At 40.4% G+C, this 23,170-nt stretch overlaps 2 protein-coding genes across 2 annotated transcripts in view; one reads left to right on the top strand and one right to left on the bottom strand.

The window, feature by feature from the left end:
- Window positions 1-6,114, top strand: part of unk (unk zinc finger) — an 11,258-nt gene extending 5,144 nt beyond the window's left edge. Inside the window, exons 9-15 of the mRNA XM_031753319.2 lie at window positions 96-161; window positions 323-506; window positions 592-693; window positions 810-995; window positions 1,074-1,255; window positions 1,391-1,651; window positions 4,629-6,114. Coding sequence (XP_031609179.1) covers window positions 96-161; window positions 323-506; window positions 592-693; window positions 810-995; window positions 1,074-1,255; window positions 1,391-1,651; window positions 4,629-4,784 — 1,137 coding nt within the window. The 3' untranslated portion in view covers window positions 4,785-6,114. The remainder of the gene's footprint in view (window positions 1-95; window positions 162-322; window positions 507-591; window positions 694-809; window positions 996-1,073; window positions 1,256-1,390; window positions 1,652-4,628) is intronic.
- unc13d (unc-13 homolog D (C. elegans)) lies at window positions 5,632-23,170 on the bottom strand. The gene is made up of 35 exons (XM_031753318.2): window positions 23,031-23,170; window positions 21,484-21,674; window positions 20,594-20,620; window positions 18,517-18,570; window positions 18,347-18,403; window positions 18,151-18,258; window positions 17,998-18,057; window positions 17,750-17,816; window positions 16,259-16,439; window positions 16,134-16,178; window positions 15,568-15,639; window positions 15,419-15,488; window positions 15,226-15,330; window positions 14,858-14,950; window positions 13,410-13,510; window positions 12,866-12,983; window positions 12,460-12,581; window positions 12,281-12,371; window positions 12,135-12,191; window positions 11,949-12,046; window positions 11,799-11,850; window positions 11,571-11,701; window positions 10,986-11,103; window positions 10,743-10,895; window positions 10,559-10,654; window positions 10,271-10,477; window positions 10,114-10,188; window positions 9,751-9,830; window positions 9,519-9,633; window positions 8,630-8,701; window positions 8,459-8,542; window positions 8,258-8,378; window positions 8,046-8,169; window positions 7,734-7,954; window positions 5,632-6,246 (listed from the first exon to the last, which is right to left on the bottom strand). The coding sequence occupies exons 2-35, from the start codon at window positions 21,541-21,543 to the stop codon at window positions 6,134-6,136; spliced, it is 3,348 nt and encodes a 1,115-aa protein (XP_031609178.1). The 5' UTR covers window positions 21,544-21,674; window positions 23,031-23,170; the 3' UTR covers window positions 5,632-6,133.

Raw genomic sequence — 23,170 nt, 5'->3', positions numbered from 1 at the left:
GTTCCTATTAAGATATACTGAAGAAAAATCGTCTCTAGAATGAAGACATTACTGCAAAATATTTTTCCTGCTTATTTAAAGTCACTATTTTTCAGGCCAAGCAAAGGGGTTTTGCTCTAGAGCAGCGACACAGAGAACTAGCATCAACTCAGAACAAACAGGTTTTCTTGTTTTCTAATACGATCAAACATTTTGAAATGTATTTTCTTGCTTATATATTTGTTAATGCTTTTGTGTGAAGGACATAAATAAAGTAACAAAACCGTTTATTTTTATTTTTATTTTTAATTTTATTTTATTTTTTCTACTTTTTCTTCATAAGGACCTTCAGGTGTTTTTGCCAGTTGGCAGCCCTTTGAGTCTGTCCTCCAGTATCCCCTCTAGTCTGGCAGCCACACCGCCTAGCCCTGCTCCTCTTGGACCCCCAGGATCCAGCATATCCTCTGGAATGAATGCTAATGCCTTGCCCTTTTACCCGACTAGTGAAACGGTGGAATCAGTTGTTGGTGAGTAAAAGTGAAAAAAAGAAAATCCTTATATCTCGCAGTTGTGACAGTAGATATGTAAGTTGTGGTGTTTTATGTGTTACAGAATCAGCCCTGGATGATCTCGACCTGAATGACTTTGGTGTGTCGGCGTTGGAGAGAAGCTTGGAGAGCAGCTCTGCCCTGCCCAGTGTGGGAGTCATGCTGGGTATTTGAAAGCATGAACACACATAGAATTATCGACATGTGAATATCTGTCCGACATCAAATATTATGCACATGTACGTAAAAATAATTCTTTTTTTTCTCTCCTTGCCTTCACAGGAGGTAGCCAGCTTCAGAGTTCTGCCCCAGTGAACATCCCAGGGTCTTTTAGCAGCTCCGCTGCTTTTAGCTCACCTTCACCATCTCCCCCAGTCAGGCCGCATGCTTCACCATTCTTCTCTACTCATCTGTCCCAACCTGGCCAATCAGAGAGCAGCTTCCTGGGACCATCTCATAGCTCTTTAGGTCTGTAGATTCCTGTTTAAATTATCAAATAGTCTCATACAGAACATATTTTGCTTATATTTATTTGTTTCTTCGTAGGTCTGAATGGTATGAGTACTAATATCTGGGAGCATTTCCCATCAGGCCAGGGGTCTCCTGGTACACCTCCTACCCTGCTGCCCTCTGCTCCCTGTGCAGAGACCTCCAGGCTCAAACAGGAGCTGGAGGAAGCTCACAGGACACTGAAGCACTGGGGTCACAGCTGGAGACACACAGCTCAGGTAGGTAGGTAGTGGGGCATGCAAATGCGAGCGTGTCCCTGAAACAGCAGTTTGTGTGCCGTGACCTGCAGAAATGGAAGAAACGAATCCCAGTTTGGGCTGCACGTCATTTGTTCCGCCTGCTTTTTCTCGCAGTCGTTTGCGGCACTGAAAGCGGATGCAGAGGAGTCACGTGCCCATGCAACGCGGTTAGCTGTGGAAGCAGAAAGAGCCAGGCAGGCTGAGGAGGAGGCGCAGAGACAAGCTACTCTCCTGCAGGAGGCGCTGGAGAGCTTAAGAAGCGGAGATAATCCTCATCTGTCACTGCACCAACTCCAGCTACTACACCGGCTGCCGTTGGAGTCAGTCCTCAGTTTACAGGCTCAGCTTTGTACCTGCTTACATGCTGTGGAACAGGTAATACCCACAACCCCCACATACCTGTTAGCCTCACACTGCTTGTTTTGACTCGGCTGTTTTCCTTCCTAAGTCGAATAGCATCCACTCTAGTGTTCTAGCTAGCCAACACTTTTTGGCCACGTTTCCATCGAACATTAAGGAGTTTAGGTGTGTAGCTAATTAATCCTAATTATTATCTTACCAGTCAAAACAAATAGTATCAATGTTTTGAGGTCTATGGCTTAAAAGAAAAAAGGAAAATGTCCCAGTTAAGCGATATTTCATATCTGATAGCACATGTAAGAAGGCTAACACACAAAGCTGGCCAGCCTATCTCAAAGATGGAACAAAAATGGTAGATGAAGAGTCATTGTTCGGGATGCTTTTACCTCAGTATCAGAAGCAGTACGAGGCACAGTGAGGGTTACAGTCGCACCACAATCCTCCAGTTTGTCTTCTTATCAGCAGAAGTGGAGCAGTTTAATTAGTGATATCATGTTTTTTATTTGTGAACCTAATTTTCTATCAAAACTTCCACCACACACTTAGACTTTAACTAGAAATCTTGGCTACATGACCACAAATTTGAGGCCATTAGCTAAACATAAATCTAGATATACAATGTCAGACATACAAACCAGAGGGTTGTGCTCACATCTGCCAGGAAAGCAGCATTAAAATAATTCTGAAATTGGGTTGAAATTGTTTTTTAGCATGAAACATGAAAACGGGACAGCGCCACCCACAACCAGAAAACGAGCAACCGGGTTTTAGAGAAAAAAAGTCACACAAACAAGAGGGAAATGTTCATTTTTTTGAAGGTAGCATCAAAACTGAAAACGTTCTGGAACTAAAACATTCTTCACCATACGTTATATTGCCAAAACTTGAATGACATCTCATGATGTTGTCCCACTCTTTGCAGCTATAACAGCTCCAGTCTCCAGTATAATTAATTCCAAAGGTCAAAGGTTGAGGTCAGGAATCTGTGCAGGCTAGTCTAGTTCTTCCACACCAAATTCTCTCATCCATGTGTTTGTGGGCTTTGTTTTATGAACTGGTGCAGTCATGATGGAACAGGAAGGGGCCATCCCCAAATTGTTCCCACAAAGTTAGGACCATGGAAGTGCCCAAAATGTCTTGGCTAAGCTTTAAGAGTTCCTTTCACTGGCTGAGTCCAACTGCGGAAACATTACCCATAATCCTCCCTCCACCAAACTTTACACTTGGCACAGTGCAGTCAGACAAGTACTGTTCTCCTTGGATACCGCCAAACCCAGACTCATCTATCTGATTACCAGATAGAGAAGCACGATTCATCACTCCAGAGAGCGCGTCCTCACTTCAATGCAATAAGTTGAGACAGATTCTTCTAGATTAGGCAATCCATCAAAGTAATTATGTTGATCTCACTTGTAAGGGGGGGAGAATAAAGCCCTCTGGAAAGTCAGAGCTCCCTTAAACAGATTGGAGCATGCCCTGATGTACCTGTCACAGGCCGGTGTCCTGTATGGCAATGGAGAAACCAAATCCCACAACTTCAAAGCCCTAGTTTACACAATAGTTATTATCCATAATGAACTCTGGTATCGTCATTTTGGCCCAGTTCAGGCTTCTCAAAAGCTGTTATGTCCTCCATCTGAACTTTCACCTTCTTGCTCTAAAGTCTGTCCCGACTCCACTTCCACAGCTCTGGGTAAACGTTTTGCTCTCTGATTGCTGAAGTATTGGAATGGAAATGTAATCCAACATGTTCCTTAGTAGAATAACATTTTTTTTCTTCCTGGTCTGAGGAAGCTAGAGGACAGTCAGTGAGCCAATGGTACCCACCGATGGCTCCGGAAAAATGTGTATTCAACATCCAGTTGCTGAGTGGTTGTTTGATGTTGCCGGGTGAAACTGGTCACAAAGGGGTATATGGTGCTAAACCATAGACCTCTTTGTGATTGCTTTTGTCACTAGCAGCTTGCCACAGTTGCCTGTAGTTTGTATGGAAGACACAAAGTTGTCAATGCAAACTTGGAGTGGAGAATATTTGCCTTCATAGTAAAAGTTGTGCCTTTTGAAATGTGTTGGTCTCAGTGGTAACTTTTACTTTGAAGGCAAACATTCTCAGTTCCAGTTTGCGGCTGTAGCAACCAAAGCAATCACGAGGAGATTTGTCTCACCTAGAGACAGCCAGCAGCCTCCAGCAGCTTCTCACCAACTGGTTTGGGAATACACATTTTTGTCATTGGTTCACTGAGCAGGTTTGTGTGACGGGGGCCCGACTTAAATTAGAGGGCGGGGGGCCTAAATTAGGCAAAAACATTTTTTTGGCCTATTATACTAACTTTCAGCTCTGTATTTTTAGGCTCTGTGAGAGTAAACTGTATGATCACAGTTGAAAGTAATTCTTGCTCATCTTATCTTTATATTCGACCTAAATTTACCCCATCAGTTTTTCCATTTTCCTTCCCTTCCCTCTACCTTTAAACCCACTTTTTTCTGATTGGCTGCCCCTCAGAAACGATTCAGGACACAGCCATATTAGAGAAATCTTGTCTCTGTGTGACATCATACAGAGCCAAGAGCAAAAAAAGACGTATCTGATACAGAGATTTAAGTTTTAAACATGAGCTTTTGTTTATAGAACTAGTTTTATATGTGCTGGCTTCATTATTTGAACCTTTACCTGTATTTAACCTGAGTTTCCACTATTGTAACCATCCATATATGGCAGAAAATAAAGGAAAGAATGATAGATTGTCTTTAACTTTATTCAGACTGATACAAATTAATATAGATAAAAAGCATTTTACTACAGCAAGACTTGTAAAACGACATATCTGTAAGGTACTGAATGGCATACATGTGTGACAGTAACTTACATGTATAAATGACTAATACTGACAAACACCCAGTAACCTGGTAGAATGATTGGAAGGTATTAAAGAATAATGGATGATTTACTAACAGTGTATATGAATATAAACATGTATATGTGTTTATTAAGGTGGTGTACAGGAAACAGAGACAGTGCTGCGTGACGTGTGGAGAGCAGGGCTCGGTGTCGCTGCCCTGTGGCCATGGACTACAGTGTGAGAGCTGCTCCACTTCTACAGATTGCCCACTGTGCCCTGAACAGAGCCTGGAACAGCAGCTCTCTTGACCTCACAATTCAGTGGGACCACCACAGATTCCAGACCAGTCAGTCCTGATTCCACAGACACCAGCCTCGAATTGTGGCAACAGTTCAGAATTACCCAGAGGTCATTTTGTTATTTGGTAACAAATCAAGCACTGACCTAGTTGTGTACTTCTAAGATGAGATTTACTTACAAATTGCCAGCTTGGTGAGCTGTAGTCACTAAGTAAAAGCTCTTAATGTGGAACTTTGAATAATGTTTCCAGTGTTACCAGTGGAACAATTTCTTTTCTTTTTTTTTTTTTATCTAGATGATGCTTTTGACCAGCAACACTGTTCTTTCCACCTGCCCTTGAGTTGTGAAAATCACTTTAAGACCTGCTGTCATTTCTTGTGTAACCCTAGCTATGAAACATTTACACAAATAGTTCTCAATTATGTTTTTTACTCTAAACAGAGTGTTTTCCATCCATGTGCAACAGGTCAGCAATTTATTTTACTTTATTTGTTTTATTTATTGTTTAATATTTTTGAGCCATCCTAACAAAAATCAAGAGGTCTGAATGAGAACACTTAAAGGGCATGGTTAGTTTCATCTAGCAACGAGTCTATATTGTTACAGTCAAAAAGAGGATATCCCAGTCTACTGAGATCACATTTCTAGATTTTGCTGCATTTTTTTTTCTCCCTCTCTTTAGCTAAGCAAAATTATTTACTGGTCATTATTAACAGAAATGTAAAAACAATAGTAGGAATATTTGTTTGAATTTACAACAGATGGCCTCTGTTTAAAGCACTCAGGTTTTCTCTAATATTCTTCTACATAAACTGGAAGAATAAGCATGTTAACACAATCGAGGCAAACATAGTCAACTTGTGTACTCTTTGAAAAGACATATTTTTAATTTTTACTTTTTCATGTTAACTCAGACATAAGTATTTTTATTAAAACTGGCCCCATTGCTGTGTTTAAATCAACGCGCAACAGGTTTCTCTGCCAATATTTTAGCATTTGTAGTAATCTTTGACATTTCAGCGTCAAATGTAGTCTTATATAATATATATATATATATATATATATATACACACACACACACACACACACACACACATAGTTAAGTGATGTCATACTTATCTCTTGCACTGATTAGACAAAGCATCAGGAAGCATACAGGTATGTAAAGCTGTGTGAGGCTCAAAGTGTTCATGATCACTGTGATGGTCTTCGGTAAACTCATGCTCAGCATAAGGTCCACACACAACTCATGCAACACCAGTGTTTCCCTCTGAGTGGATTTTTTTCATTGTTTTTGGTACAGATCATTAAAACAAATTGTATATTTTTGGAGGAACAGCTTGTTTCTGTGTGTTCATTATGACTGAATGGTCTCCTGTGACTGTTTCTCTCTCTGTCTTCGCTTCTTTACAAAAGCCTGCGCCTCCCGGTCTCCTTTCCTGGACTCCAGTAACCGCAGGATGTTGTTGTCTACAGAAAGGCACACAAACAGGGGTTAGGCTTCAGTGCTACTGATGATTTACAATTTAAGGAACACTTTAAAAACACATCAGATCTCAATGGGGAAAAAAGTGATGCTGATATCTGTACTGATATGGTATGGTTAATGGGTTAGGGAGGAAAAAGATGCCACATTGTGTGAATGAAATGAAACTTGTAAACCTACAGAGGGCTGAATTCAAAGAAAAATCAGAGTGAAACAATGATACAGCAGGCTGGTATAAATTTCATTGCAGCAAGTCAAAATGATACTCAAGAGTTTTTTATGGCCACCACATGCTTGAATGCAAGCCTGACAACATCAGGGGATGCTCCTAATGAGCTGACAGATGGTGTCCTGAGGGATCTCCTCCCAGATCTGGACCGGGGCATCAATGAGCTCCTCGACAGTTTGAGGCGCAACCTGGTGGCATAACGTCCCAAGGGTGCTGTGTTGGATTTAGATCAGGCAAGTGTGCGGACCAATCAATGCAATTAATTTCTTCATCCTTGAGGAACTGCCTGCATACTCTTATTAAGCCGTGCACAAGGAGGAATGTAGGACCTACTGCACCAGCGTAGGGTCTAACAATGGAGCCAAGGATTTCATCCTGATACCTAATGGCAGTCAGGTTGCTGTTGCTTAGTCTGTCTATGTATCTATCTACCCATGGATATGCCTTCCCAAACCATCGCTGACTCACCACCAAACTGGTCACCCTCAACAATGTTAGACATTCTCCACGACATCTCCGGACGTCACATGTGCTCAGGGTTAACCTGCTCTCATCTATGAAAAGCCAGTGCTGACTTCAGGCCAACCTCAATAAGTCTGTTTGTCATTGTTTGGTCAGAGACATTCACACCAGTGGCCTACTGGAGATCATTTCGTATCTCTGGCAGTGCTCATCCTTTTCCTCCTTGCATGAAGGAGCAGATACCGGTCCTGCTGATAGGTTAAAGACCTTCTATGGCAGTGGTCCCCAGGTCCGTGAGTCATTTGGTACTGGGCCGCGAGAGTTGAGGCTCGGGTGTGAAATTTACGGTTTTCAGGGTTTTTAATCGGTTTTTAGCGTTATTTTTTATTGTTTTTATTGTTAGGTTTCCCTGGGTCTTTTCCCGCGTGTTATGAATAAATCTTCTTTTTTTTGGTACCAGTACTGGTTTTATTTTGTTGTATTAATCCGTGACACCTTAAAGGCCGGTCCGTGAAAATATTTTCGGACATAAACCGGTCCGTGGCACAAAAAAGGTTGGGGACCGCTGTTCTATGGCACTCTACAGCATGTCCATGCTTTTGAGACTGTGTTGGCAGACACAGCAAACCTTCTGGTATAGGCAAGTATTAAAGTGCTTGCTCACGGGGGTCATATGATTGTTGGGTTTTTCTCTGTATGTGTTATTTTAGGGTCTGCCTTACAATATGAAGCGCCTTGAGGCGACTGTTGTTGTGATGTAACTTTAACATACTGACGTACCATTAGGTTTAGGATGCATCAGAGGCAAGCGGATTTGAGCAGGAACGTCATTTGGCTGTAAGCTGAGTCCATCTCCTTTGGATTCTTTAACAACTCCCGGTATTGATCTGAGGGACAGAAAGGCCTCGCCTTCAAAGTCGTCTGACCTCAAGGTGTCGTGGTCCAGGACTGTGATCACCAGGCAAGCACTGTGGGCCTGACACTGTTCCAGTGAAACCAGACTACGACAGAGGAGGGAAGGCAGATACATGAGATGAAACACGTAGAAAGAAGACAGCCGCACAGGCTCACTTATGAGAGTGAACTACTTACAATTCAAAGGCCTCGTCAAAAAGGGGGTTGAGATCGCAGTTTTTGATCTGAGTGCAGCGAGGTTCTACCTCGGGAAAGATGTGGTAAGGCTCCAGACACAGATGCACGAATGGATCACTGAGACCTGCCGTCAACGCACACATCACTGTATACTTATCATGGATCTACAGCACCTGTTTGTATCAGCAGGATGTGTTTGTAACTGTTCTTACCATTAGAATCCATTGGTAGGAGGTTGACTGCATTCAGCACCTCAATTCGGAGTTTTTGGTCTGATTTTCTGTAGGATGCTAGGAGGGTGACAGCGCCGTATTTCTCCCCACTGTATGCTTTCTGTAAATCAGCAGAGACAGTGACAGTCTAATAGAGCTGTAAAAGAAATTTGTGTGATAAGTGTTTATTGCAAAACTCACCTGCTCAAACACTTTCCCTTCAAGGTACTTTTCCACAAGCTGCTGGCTATTCAGGGAGTGGTGAGTGAGGTGACTTTTAAGGGCCTCGACAGACACAAGAGTGAAATAATAAAGTCAAATCATTTTACATTTTTCGGTGAAATGAACAATTTGTCTTTTGCAGAGACTCACCTTGTACTCATCAGAGTGAAGTTTATTCAGAGGAAGTCCGTTTCCCTCAGCGTGGAAGCACTGCTCAAGGCACTGACATTTACAAGAAATAAAAAAACAAATTATGAAGCTTTTAAAATTTTTTTTACTTTGATGATGTCCGCTAAAAATGTGCTATTGTAATGACCAGCAGTCACGACTCCTCTGGTTGTAAAAAAACACCCCATCCGCTTCATTGATTTGTAACCTGGGTACACCGCAGTACCCCTCCTAATTAGTTTCAATTACTAATTTAAAGTCTAACTCAAACAGCATGATGATCATTTAGTAAATAGTGGTCCCCATTTAAGTCAAAAAGGATGATAAAGAATAGCCAATGTCCTTAAGAAAGAGGACAAAATATAGCAAAGATCTTAGAGGAGCTGAGAGATCCCTTTAGAAGCTCTTGGTTAATATACTATTCAGCAAAACCTCAGAAATGTTCTTAGTGGATGGGTGGCTGTTAAGATGCCATATTCAAGGAGGGTAAAGGGGAAAAACGGCTGAGGTATGCCAAACTACACAAGCCTGAAAATCAGTGACAACAGGCCTTATTGAGTGATGGATCGATATTCGATATTTTAGGTTCAAATCGTCATTAGTATGTACAGAGGAGGTCATGCATGAGAGAGAGATAACAGTCTTTAGCGAAAGCATACATGGATAGGACAAACACATAGATTGAACACAGTGGAACACCATCATTTATGAATTGGCTCAGAGCTCAACATCACTGAGGATTGGAGCTAACATCCAAAGAAGAACTTGGAATGTCCTTCAGGAAGATTGGAGAACTTTCCCTGAAGAGTACTCAAAGAAATAACAAGACAGCCAGACTTTACCAGACAGCTTTCTGTGGCTGTGGACCAACCTGCAGTGTATATAGTAACCTCTGGGAGAACACCATTAGCCCCTCTTGCTGTTGATGCTGATTAGCCACCTGGTGGATGATTTTCACTGAGTTATTCCACAGAGGAGTCAGGAGACTGGATATAGAAGATAAAATAAATTGAAACTCCTTAGAAAACTTTCTTGAGACACTGAAAACAAACAATCGGAAAATACACAACACAAGCAGAGCTATCAGACATTAGAATCAGTACCTGTTGAAGTTCTCTTGAACTAAGTTTTCATTCATGTACTGCAGCTCCTGCTCTAGGTAGCGCATAAGAGGGGCTGCAGCCTAAAAACAGTAAAGAGGCTAAATGTTAGGCAAACACAGAAATTCAGTTCAAATCGATTCGATTCAACTCAGTCCCCTCAATGTGATTTATATTGTGAGTTAATGAGAAAAGCCAAGCAATCAGACCCACTATCAGCAAGCACTTGGTGACAGTGGGAAGGAAAAACTCCCTTTTAACAGGAAGAAACCTTAGGCAGAGGAGGGGCAGCCGTCTGTTGTGACCAACTGGGGATGAGGTGAGGGAAACTGGACAAAAGACTGGAAGAGAGCAGGCATCACTTACATCCTCTGTGGATTTGGAGGGAATCCTCCGTCTGGTCGACATGCTTCTGACGTGTGTTTCAATGTCTGTGTTTAACTGAAGAGACATTTCATTTTAAATGTGTGAAACATAGCGTTTTTTTAAAAACTGTCCAGTTTTCCATTTTAACCTTCGATACCTTCTTCCCAAGAGTGTCTAAAGCTGATCGGATCTCTCGGCCCAAGATGCTCTGGGCCTGCTGGAGCTGTGATGGCAGCGTGTTTTTGAACTGGCTTTCTCCTATCACATCGTGAGTCCTGTCTCGAAGCCCTGCCCAGTTCAGCTGTGTGGGAAGTCGGGTCAACACAGTCCGCAAGTGCTCCAGGTCGTTCACAACCACGCACAACTGCACAGAGAGGAGGAGGATATTCTGGTTGTAGCATTCATTTGTTCCTAAAGATTATTTTTGTTGTTTTCTTCTTCTTACCATGTTAATAGCAGAGCCGTGGTCAGAGTTCTCAGACAGCACCCTGACTCTCTCCTTTAGGATTTTACAATAGTTCACCACAATTTTACAAACATCCTGAAAACACACAGAAAGCCAGGATATAAAACCAACAATCTTCCCAACAATCATGTAATGTAACCAGTTTACAATCTGATATATGCACCTCGGTGATTTTGACCATGAGCATGAAAGCCTCCTCGGGGTCAGGCCAGGACAGCTGGTCCCACAGCTGGCAGATGGGCTGGATGCACGCCACCAGGTCCACTGCTGAGGAGCTGTGTTTTATTGGTACAACACCAGTTTGCAGTGGTTGGAGCTGAGAAGAAGACAGGGTTTAAAAAATATATATTGACATTTTTCTTTGTGGAAGAAATGTACATTACAATAAGAGTCTTCTGTCATTTACCTGGTCCACCTGGACAGCCCTCTCCACCCTGTCCTGAGTGGTGCTGAACGCCTGGTTCAGCCAGTAAGGCAGAGCCTCTCGGAAACCCTCATGAAAGTTTGTCAGCTCTAGCACTCCCCTAAAAAGACAGACAAGCTCTTGAGCTTCTATTACATTACTTGCATTAAACTCCAAAGTACTGACAGCAGGAATTTAAACTTCAGTTGAACAAACATTGGCATTTAATTGTATCAAAAACCAAAAAATAAATAGATTAAAAAATGGATTGAACGCTTAACTGAAGTGTCAGCACCACTTTAAAAAACATGAATACAACCCGGTTTCTGTGACATTTTGGCCCACATGTGTAATGTTAATACAATTAAAAGGCAGTGATTGGAATAATTTGTATCTAAGACAATGTAATTGACACAATCTTTACAGTTTTTGATAAGGAAACAGTTGATATGAATAATTGTGAGGTTTTCCAGCAGCTGTTTTAGAAACAGGGTGGTACATTTGGAGCATGAGCGGTGGGGCAAGTGAAGGGGTGCTCGAGCTTGGGCTGCCATATAAGATAGATCACTGAGTGTGATGATTTCTGACCTTTTCTGTAAGAAAGCTTTGTCTTTGTAGATGGCCTGCAAGCTCAGATAAACTGGGAACAGGCTGTTGGCTAGTTGCTGCTCCATCTGATCCTCCATTAACGACAAGGTTTCCCTCACTTCTTTTGCAATCTGTGGAGGAAAGGAGAGGACAATGTGGTGAGAAATGACCAGATTCATTAAAAAGAAGGTTGACGGGGCTTGATGGGACTGTTCCATCTCTACTTACCATGGAGTCAAACCTCTTATAGATGACAGTGAACACATCAACTTGCACAGCACTGTTGTGATAAAAACATATCATGAGAACAGGGAAGGTTTTCATCAATTTCAAGCTACTGTAAGCCAAGTCAAAAATAAAATTTAATTGCCTTCTTACCTCACAAATACTCTGTTCCAGACGTCCTTGTTGTGTTTTATGTCTTCCTGCACCTCCCCAATTAACCTAGAGAGGGCGCTCCCAATCTCTGAGAGGTCCTGTATGACAGCATAGCGCAAAAATAATAAGTGTAGTGCAATAAAATGGATAAACCGTGTAAGGTTTTCATGACGTGCTTGACTTTACCTTAGTCATCGGCTGATGCAGACCCTTTTTGATGATGAACCAGTCCTCTGTACCTTTCTGATATAAAAGTAATGTGATGAGTGCTTACAGTTATATGATGTACTAAACATTAAGATGGTAATAATCTCCCAAGTATGATGACTGACCTGTATGGCATCGCTGACCTCATCATGAAGGTCAAACTGAGCTGGATTTAATTTCTGAAAAGCCTGTGTCTTACAGATCTGGACCAATATCCTAAAAAAAGCACAAGTACTTTATAATCAAAGTCCTCAACTACAACAGCTCTGCCGTCGGGTCTGTAAACACTTATAACCACGTGTACCTGAGCAGTCTGTGTAGTTTTGGAGTAGCAGTGGGTGTTGGAGGGAAGATGTCTCTGTATTTGGCCACCAGACACAGGCCGTACTGCAGGAAGCCGTGAAGAGAGTCCCCAAGTTCCTGTTTCTGATAACAGAGTGCAACACCTTCCTCAACACTTCTGGCATTAAAAGTCAGCTCCTGGCTTCTTTCAACTTTTTTATTAATGACTATCACAGGATAGAAAAATCATCATTAAAGCAAGACGACGAGTAAAAGTAGGTGACATAGTTAGGTTGCATTAGCAGAGGAGAAAGCATGCAGGTCCCTGTGCTGTTAAAGCTCTTCACCTGCTTTTCAGAAATTCTCACAATAAAGCACTTTTGCTTCTGAATTATGCAGCTGTGTGACAGTGAGTTGAGCACTTATACCTGTTGGTAGGGCAGCTCCTGCTGGTGCCAGTGGTATTCTATACTCGTGAGCTGCTGTAACAGCACAGACGAGTCCACTTCTAAGCTCTGGTACAACTTACTGTACGCCACCCATTTCCTGTCAGGGGCACACACATATCCACATTTATTCAGAAGCACAACTGAAAGCTGGCACAGCAGTAACAACCTTGTGGCTAAGGTTAACAGCCGCACTAATGTACTCGAAAGACAATTTTTAAAATGAATTTGTTTTTGACACACAGTCTTTTAATTTTGTGCTTTAACTGATGTGTATTGGTAAAATCCCAAAATGACGAATGTAATTAGGTTTCAGTTACATTTTGTGGGGATTCTTTGACTTGGATGACACTGACTTATAGTATGTTCATCATAACTCTGATGCAATATCACTGGAAGCTGATAAATGATAAAAACTTGGCAATAGATTGATAGATCTAGAGTTTATGATTCCCTTCAGCTAACGCAGGGCTTGTTTTATCTTCTTCTCATATGAAATATACAACATGTTAAATATGGTGCTTACGCCAGGTCCTGAAGAAAAGGTGAGAGGTCGTTCTGCGTAGCGTACAGTTCGAGCAGAGTCTGGGCCTCGCCGCACAACTCCCCTTTCCACGGGGCAGAACTCTGAGAGAGACAAAACAAGATCAGAGGGTTAAAGGGAGAGTTCACCCTAAAATCAAATACAGACATTTTTTAGTACTACTACAGGCCTGTGCTGCAGTATTGTTTCACCTGTCCATGATTGTTTAAATATAAAGATGAATAACATGATTCTTTTATAAGGTGTTGCAGGTGCAGAAAAGCTAAAACTTGGTTGTAAAGGCAATGTGATGGCATCCTAACATATCCTGCATAATTAAACTTTTGTGGATATAAATGAGATCCTGTCAAATTAAAATGATATGACGCTTTTATTAAGGCGTGATAGGTGCATAAATACTAAAAACAGGTCATTGTAGCCTGCTGATAAGTGGTTTCCGAGTAATGAGATAGCATCATGATATGACGTGCGTAATTCAGCTTTTTTCAGATGTAAATCAGACGTTTTTGTCATGTACTTAAAATGATAAAAGGCTTTTTTAAGGTGTTGTTGGTGGATAAAGGCTCATTGACGTCATCAGAAAGGATAACAACATCATGATGGCATTAACATATCTGATATCTCTAAGGGGCCTTCGATGTAGGGTGCCAAGTTTGGTTGAGCAACTCTTGAATGTGTAGTTTGCAGACAGACAGACAGACAGACAGACAGACAGACAGACAGACAGACAGACATTTCCGGTACTATAGTAAGCTTTATTCCTCTAAATATTCTTTGTTGTGAGTTGCCGACTTTTGGAGATCCCAGCTGTAAAGTTAGTTGTCTTCTTCTGAACAGAATGGCTAAGTCCAATAAAATAAAATAAAATAAAATAAAATAAAAAAAAATAAATAAAAAAGTCACCATCACTGTCTTTCCAGAAAGCATAACCCAGAAATCCAGAAACAAATAGTGAGAAGTTTCATGCAAACTCTATTTTCTTCCCATCAACCACCAACCGTAATACTTTACAAAAGAATTTGAGTCTTGCTCTTGTGACAAGATGCGAGCATTGATGGTGCCCCCCTTGGCTGATTGATAATGTTAGCTAGCTCCACACTTGATGCAGTTGGGTGTAAAGGAAATAGTTCCTACATGAAACGGTCACAACAAGGTTTGTGAACTTTTCGAGTGTACTTTATTTCTATTATCTATTATGCTTCATGGACAGAAAAAGAAACTTTTTGAGTTTTTCAAACTAACTTGTCGTGCTTTGAGCATTAGAGGGGAAGTGGTTAGGGTTAACTACGTAATTAAGCAAAAGTACACATCTTTACATTTATTTTCTGGTGAACTGTCCCTTTAAAGAAGAAAAAGACGAAAGCACAAAGAGAGAGAAATAAGAGACTGATGAAGGAGTTTGAGAAGAGCTGAGAGGATGTTTGCCTAACCTGTTGCTTTGAGATGTAAGCCTGGACAAACTGCTGCAGAATGCCACAGTAGTTGACGTAAGCACTTCGGCCGGCGCTCAGGGTCCCATCTCTCTGTCAGTCACACAACACATAGCCAGTATTTTCTGTTAGACATATAAATGCTATGTTCTCTGTCCTGCAAGAAGCGCGTGTTTCTCCTATTAGAGTATTGTGTCATTAACTTCACTGTTATTGAGTCCACTTCCTCTTTCTTGAGCAAGTTTAGACATCAAAGAGGTTTCATGAGTGCACATTTCTTCATTTATTCTAACAGAGACTGTGTATACGCTCTGTAAATCTACGCTCTGTAAAACTACACAGGGACTGCAAAGAGGGCATCTTTTTACCCCTTTGTGGATGAACTTGAGGTTAAGGTGGCACTGGCCACGATCAGGGTAAGTCTCTGTTCTGGGCTCCAGAGTGTACCAGTTGTCTTCAGTACAGTGGAGCTCCTGTAGTGTGAGGATAGAAAATGGTTACTAGACTGGAAAGAGAGCGCTGAGCAAAAACAGAAGATACAAAAATAAGATCATATAATACCTTCAGTTTTATGACTACTTTTCCCAAAAAGTCATCTGTTCCTTTTTCTTTTTTGGCCTCCTTGATCATCCTAAACAAGTACAAATAGAAACACTTAGCTGTTTTGCATAATCAATTTTTTTGTATAAGTCACAGAGAAAGTAGAATACCTTCTTAAATTATTTAGGTTGGTTGTGAACTCCTCTAGTTTCTGTGTGAGTGACACCTCTTCATCCTTGTCCCTGTAGCAGAAAAGGCACAGCACAGGGGAATGCAGTGAAAAGACCATTTTATAGGGAATCTAATATGCTCATCTCAAATGCCATATTATTGTTTTTGCACCCTACTAGAGTAGCTTTGCATGATGAGCAGTTCAAGCTAATCCTTATTAATCCTTTCAGCTAACCGTCTTTGTGAAATAAACTGTTTTAGCTCATTTTTGCCCCCTTCAAGCACACTTTGTTCTGATTGGCTGCCTCTCACAAACAAAAGCTAGGAACAGCAGGTGGGTGGGGCTTCTGTTCTCACAGCCAGAGCTCTGTGTGCATGAGAGGACAGTAGTCTCAAGCCCGAGCTTTAGGCTCACTTGTAGCACAAACTCACGTTCACCTCATCATTTGAGACTTTGACCACATTTAATTTAATTATTGTAACTCCATATACTTGACAGAAGATAAGGAAAAGCATGACTAATTAACTTTAAAACAAACAAAGTGAAGGTTTCTGTTTTTCTCACCACATCTCAAGGTGGAAGCTGGCACCTGCAAAATGTCCAAATTCTCTGAAAGGAAGAGAAACAGTGGAAGTTAATGTGGGCGTTTCAATCTACTTCAGCAGAAATTATCAAGAATTGTGACTCACAGTATGAACGTTTGGTTCCAGATGGGGTTAAGAGTTTGCTTTTTAATGTCTGTTTGGTAGATTTTATCATGTGATACTGCATCCTTTACGACCGATTTAAGGGGTTTGGCTCTGGACTGGCGGGTCCGACTCTCCTCCTCATCCTCCATTATAGTGAGCAAGCAGTATGGATCACTCAAACCTGTCCAAAACAAACAGTTTTTGATTAACTCAAGTCATCTCCAAAAAGAGATTAACCAATCATAACAATGTAAACTCAGTAAATTCAAATATGAATCAAGTTTGGTAGAGGAGAAAATTCTTAGAAGGAAGGCACAATATCTTCACTTTTCTTTTTTTCTGAGGATAATCAGTTTGAGAATTATGCACATTATAAACTATAGACGATTAACCTATTCAGGATTTGCAAACAGATGAACACTAACCATATGACATTAACTAGTCTGGCATTTTGGATTCGTGACTCTGATTCGAATCAGACCCCAGTCACACAGGGCTGGAGCATCACACAGGGCTGGTGCATAACCATCTGGCAGCAACTGGTCGTGAGGGTTTAGGGTTGTGTACAAGATAAATCAAGTCAAATCGATCCCTGATTCTTCCAGTCCACATCCCAAAGTTTTCCTTGGGTAAGATGCAGAACCCAATTTGATGAGACTTAACTGAGTAAAAAGATACTATATAAATAGCAGTCTTACGAAATTAACCAGAATTCTCCAGGAACTACCGCTAACCAATCAGAGCATACAGATTTTTCTCTAGCATGGTTGTATCATGAACATGGCAGACAACAATCCCCCAAACCATCATGTAAGAAACTTCAATTGTAGCTTACAAGCTAAATGCTAAAAAGGTAACAATGACAATGGAAACACTACCATTCATCAGCATTAAGTTGCTAGTATTTAATAACATTTTTGGACATAAATCATCATTTTATATCATGAGTTTTGGGGCTTTTAGTTATAATCCACAGTATTGGGAAAACCAATGGAAAGATGTCAGTAAAGTGGTACAATGTTTAGCTTTTCCAAAACATTCCAGCTCAAAAGGGAAAATCTGGAATACCCAAAGTAGTACTTTTTAATGTCAATCCATCCAATATTTACCATTTGGAAACTATGTCTACTTTTGCATTAAATTTATATGATTGTGTTTTTTAGGCACTTTTAGTGTTTTATTTTTTTTAGGTTATCACACACAGTAAATTTGACTGATTAATAACTTTCATATAAATTTTATATTTATTTGTAAAAAAAAAAAAAAAAAAGAAAGAAAGAAAAAGAAAAAAGTAAATAATAATAAAAATATATTGAGATGATGTAGATATTTTCCTCTGGCCCAAATCTGTGAAGTCTAGCCAATTGCCTAGCTGAAATCGACATCGATATAGAATCTGTGGCTAAAAAAGAAACTCATTAAAAGAGTCTCAATCATCATATCACTGAAAAGTGATAACCCCCTGTCTGTACGGGAAAGGCAAAAACTCACCACTGATGTCTTTTCCCAGAATTCCCTTGGCTTCTTTGACAGTGGCCATCAGACAATATACTGGGGGCTGGACGGATAAGAGGGTTAGATAATAAAGCAACTTATTGCAGCATTAAACATACTGATGATGTAATTTCTGCCACAGTAAAGGTGGTGGAAAATAGAATTCTTATGACTACTATTAATAGATGTTGGTGGTCTTCAGCATTGCATTTATTGGAACAAGTATGCAGACTTCCTTTTCTCACCTCTGTGCTCTGTACTTTCTCCAGCAGACTGTCATGCTCTGATTCTGTCATAGTGAAAGCCTGGTAGATAGGATGGAGTGAACAATCATCTAGCTGCACACCAACGCAGTTGGAAAGTTATGAGTGCCGTTATACACGCGTTTACGTTTTTACCTCTCGGATGTACCGTCGAAGCTGGTCATCTGTGAAAACCTCATTTGAAGACGGTTTACCCATTTTGTGTGCGATGGTGTACAGAAGCTCCTTATACAGAGGCTTGAGCTTTTAACAGACATAATCACATTGAGAACGTTGTTGGAAAATGCCATTTTATATGCTGAACATAGTCATATACTGGAAGTGATTATACCTCCATCTCCTTGTGTCTCCTTGCTTTCTCTTCTGGATTTTCATCTTCTTTAAAATCCTAAAGGAGACACAGGAAAACTATGTTTCCATGATTCTGTTTGATAAATATGGAAATCATGCATAATTTTAACCTAAAATTTAGGCATTTAAAACACATGCAGGGTGACTTACCCTCCCTCTCAATTTCCTTGTCAACCCCAGTTTACGTGCATGCACAGGTGAAAACTGGAAAGGGAAACACGGAAAACGTCAAAAAGAGCAGACATGAAAGGAACATTTTAAAACTATATCAGTGATATGTGATTACAATGGATCACAGTGAGTTTCAAGTTTGTGAACGTATATTAACTATGTTCTAAAACGTCATCATTTCTGTACAGTGAAAAATATAGATTCAACTTGAAGGACTTGCCATGAAATTATGCACACATATAAAATTCATTCATTATCCTCATAAGATGCAACTTACTCTATATTACTTTAGAATCAACATATCAAAGCTTCCAAATTTAAATTTTTTTAGCCACATGTAGATATCTTAGTTCTTAGTATCCTAGGTAGATACATTTGTATCTACATAACTAATTACCACAAAAATTCTGCATATTTTGCCATTCATTGTTCTTATAGGACGTGTTCTGGTTTGTCTGTAACTTGATTTTTCCTTTAGCAATACCACCAGGTTGAATTCTGAAACACAGTTCTCAACACCTGTTGGAAAGATTTAGGTTAAATTTTATACAGACATTTGTTGTGTACAGAGGATGACACCGATTGTGCCACCACAGTGTCAAAGCTTTAACCTATTTAGTAAAATAATCCAACATCTATTTCACAGACTTATACAATATTATCCATGTTTTGACGTCCATTGTTCAAAGAGGATATGTCCTAGTAACTTTGGGGAATCCCTGTTCATGAGGGGACTTTCCTGTACCAAAGCCAGTGAGCTGTTTATGAACAAACATATCAATAACTGATAACAAGACCTCCTGGCTTTAACATATTCAGTAAAATAATCCAATATCTACTTGTCACATTGGCAGCTCTTTGAGTACATTCCCTATAAAAATTCCTGAAATTTTGTACATTTTGACATTGTCCATATAGAACGTTTGCTAATGACTTTGAGGACTTTTGAAGGGGCTGTTTTGACAAAGACTGGAAGGATTGAAATGAAATTCTGCACAGATGTTCATGCTCCTCAAAAGATGAATTTTACAGATTTATTCTCTAGTGTCACCATAACGTAATTTAGCAAATTCTCCCAATATCCACAGGACAAACTTGCACAAGATCTGCAGATGTTAAGTGAAAAATGCATATTCTTCACGTTGCCTGCACGGGTTCTCTCTGGGTACTCTAGCTTCCTCCACCAGTCCAGACATATGTGAGTTAGTTTCCCTTTGCCAAATCTAGTTTGTAAGCCTGCAATAAACTGGCAATCTGTCCCTGACTTTTCCTTGTTGGAGTTGGGATATGCTCCAACTCCTCCCGCATTGGATAAGCAGAAGGAAATGGATGGATGAATATTCTTAAAGGATTTATCGTAATGATTCTTGGGGGATATCTGACTTTTTCTCAACCAGTGCAACCAAGCTGATCTGTAATGAAATTTCTTGACCGCTATCGGAGGGATTAACTTAGAATTTTGCACAACAGTTTTTGTCACAAGAGGAAGAAATCTCCTCTAGTAAAATAACTTGGGTACATTTTGTACCAAGTGTAGCATAATGACTTTAGTAATGGGATTATTTTTCCTCTTGGAACAACAGGAGCAGCTAAGCTTCGAGAAAGCGAGAGAGACATCTCAATAGCAACTCAACGAGTGATTGTTCTTTTTGCCGATCAATGAATCTTACATCACATGACTTCTAAAAACAGTGATCACGTATAACAGAAAGGTAAATTGTGTAGTTGCAGTGTATACTTAATGTAGTCTAAGCACTTTCAGAAAGGAACTACATAAATGTCAGTCCATTCCATTATTTAGCCTTGAGTGGTAATTAGCAATGAACCTGCTAACCATTACACATCTAACTATCTATAAATATGACAGTGTGAACATGCTGAGAACAGTGATACAGAGTCATTAGGCTCTGGTCTTTCAGTTTGGCTGGTTTGGTTTAGCTAAATTTACCCCCCCCAACACACACACACACACACACACACACACACACACACACACACACACACACACACACACACACACACACTGGTTTAGTTCATTACGGTTTGTGTGTTTTACCTGTTTGAGTCTTGGTAAGCCATGGTCCTGGAAAAAACAAGGGAAAGGTGCTTATGTTGGACATTTAAATGGACGGAAAGAAAGCAACTACTTCAGTTGAATCAAACTGAAACTAACAGGAATTTAAATGTGATCTCAAGTCACTACAGCCTTCGCTACAAGTTCTTCCTGTGCAAAAAATACATCAATGCTGGTCTGAAGAAATGCGAGTGCTTCTTTAAAGTTTCTGATAAGGCCTGCCTATGCAAGAGACTTCCTCTGTCGCTGATAATGAAACTGACTTGGAAGCAAAAGCAAACCAACAATCCAGGAAATTCACTTGAAAGGGAATCATTATAAACATAGTCTAAAAATAATTATGCAAATACACATGTACCCATCCTCAACAAACGCACACGCACACCAATACAGCATTTTCACTATGTACGAATGTAGCAAACCCTTCAAAAGTAAATGATTGCAAAACAGTGTGAAGAAATAGTGTCTTTTGTGAAAAATATGTTTCATTCTTCATGATCTGATGTTTTTTTCCCCCGAAAATAATAATGAATCATAGTCACAGCATCTCGAAATAGCCATTTGGAGACAGTGACTCAACTTCAGATGCAACAGCACTGTTGTAGCTGCCATTTTATGTTTTTTTTCTTTTAATTTTCATATAATTAGCCTAAAATGCAAAAAAGCTTTGCTAGTATAACAAGCTACTGAAAACCAAACCCGAGGAAAATCTTTTAAACCCAGAGCAGAAATATTTGAAGGGATCATCAGTTTGCTTGTTACCCGATCACCGTGTAACATAAGTAGTTAATAACTCACGGAGAATCAAATTTAAATAAATATTGTGGAGTCTACAGTCGTGCCAACATATTGAAATGCACTGTAGTCCTTACCTGTTCAGGTGTTTGCAGTAGATTGTCTCCTTTGTTCGTGGGCTCACTTTGACTTGACATATTGATGCGAATCTAAGATCATCAGACTCCTGCCTCGTGAGCTGCTGAGTCTAGTGTGCGTGATATAGGGAAGCTGAGTGCTTTGGTGTGTTTCGATGAACTGTCACACAGCAGCCGGAAGTCATCACTTCCTGTAGAAGGTGGTAACGTCAATGACTGTGACTGATGACTTTTTCTTCATCTAGTGCCCCACATTTTGTTTGAATACAAAATACTGGTCTCACTCCCTGTTACCTTTGCATATACAAACATCAACACACATACAGCGTTTTACATTTCGGGACATTATGCTTTGTTATAAATCAAGCTTTAAAGGTTACATTCACTGATGACATATAAAATTGTATGTCCTGGGAGCAAATTTTCCATAACTTGACACATGATGAATTAAATAATGAAACTGCGTGTAACATGAGACAGTGCAGCCTGTCTGTGGAGTGTGGTTAGTTTTACCTGTGTTTATTTAGAATGTTGACTTACTCCATTATATTACTCCACTATGAGTTAATATACGCTGCCCAAAATTTTTTACAGCTGACTAAACCTGTGATATTATTCTCTTGTTTTGCTTCTTGCTAGTGTCCTTGTCACTACTTGTAGCATAAGACTGTATCTGCAGGCTATTTTGGTTGCACAGGTAATCTAGTTTCTCCAGGAGGGCACATTTAATGCAGTCTGAAGAATGTTGAGGAGGTACCAGAAAATTAAATAGGGAGAGCTGGACACTGTCTGGCCTACATATTTCTGATCACCTCTCTGCATCGAATCATATCTGTTATTAATCTCTGTCTCTCTTCCACAGCATGTCTTTCATCCTGTTTTCCTTCTTTCACCCCAACCGGTCGCAGCAGATGGCCCCGCCCCTCCCTGAGCCTGGTTCTGCCGGAGGTTTCTTCCTGTTAAAAGGGAGTTTTTCCTTCCCACTGTCGCCACAGTGCTTGCTCATAGGGGGTCATATGATTGTTGGGTTTTTCTCTGTATGTATTATTGTGCGATCTACTGTACAATATAAAGCGCCTTGAGGCGACTTCTGTTGTGATTTGGCGCTATATAAATAAAATTGAATTGAATTGAATTGAATCAGACTCCATGAGTATGGGGCAAGGTCCTGACATCATTTAGTGGGCTCTGTGGTCACAGGCTAGCATTTACAGCTCTAATGGGATTTGCCTAAGAAATACAGAGTGGTGCCTGTCCAGACACGTCTATATAGCACACAATGCTAGACTGGCTAATGAGCTATTGTGGTGATTTTTTAATTGAGAGAAGTTCAGGAGACACTATTTGCAGTATTTTATTATCAGGCAGTTAAAGATTTGGCTTGCATAGCTGTGGACCTCTATTGGGGCACTCTGCACATGGAGAAGTGAAGCACAATTCTTAATTCAAAGTATATACTTAGAATTAGGACTAGCCAATCAATAGCCAATCACAATTTTTGTGACTGGCTATTGATGGGTAAATGCCATGGTTTAGACTCAACATACCCTGATTTGTTCTTCTCGTGGTCCTGGATGGCAACGGTCATTGACCTCCACTCAGGGATCTTGTCCTGTCACAATAAAGTCTCCATGTCTTGTCGACTAGAACCCCCTGTTATCAGACACCCAAAGCCAAGCAGCCCATC

This window comes from Oreochromis aureus, linkage group 8 (assembly GCF_013358895.1).
Source record: "Oreochromis aureus strain Israel breed Guangdong linkage group 8, ZZ_aureus, whole genome shotgun sequence".
In the NCBI taxonomy this organism is placed as follows: Eukaryota; Metazoa; Chordata; class Actinopteri; order Cichliformes; family Cichlidae; genus Oreochromis; species Oreochromis aureus.
This window is presented reverse-complemented; position numbering and strand designations above follow the sequence as displayed.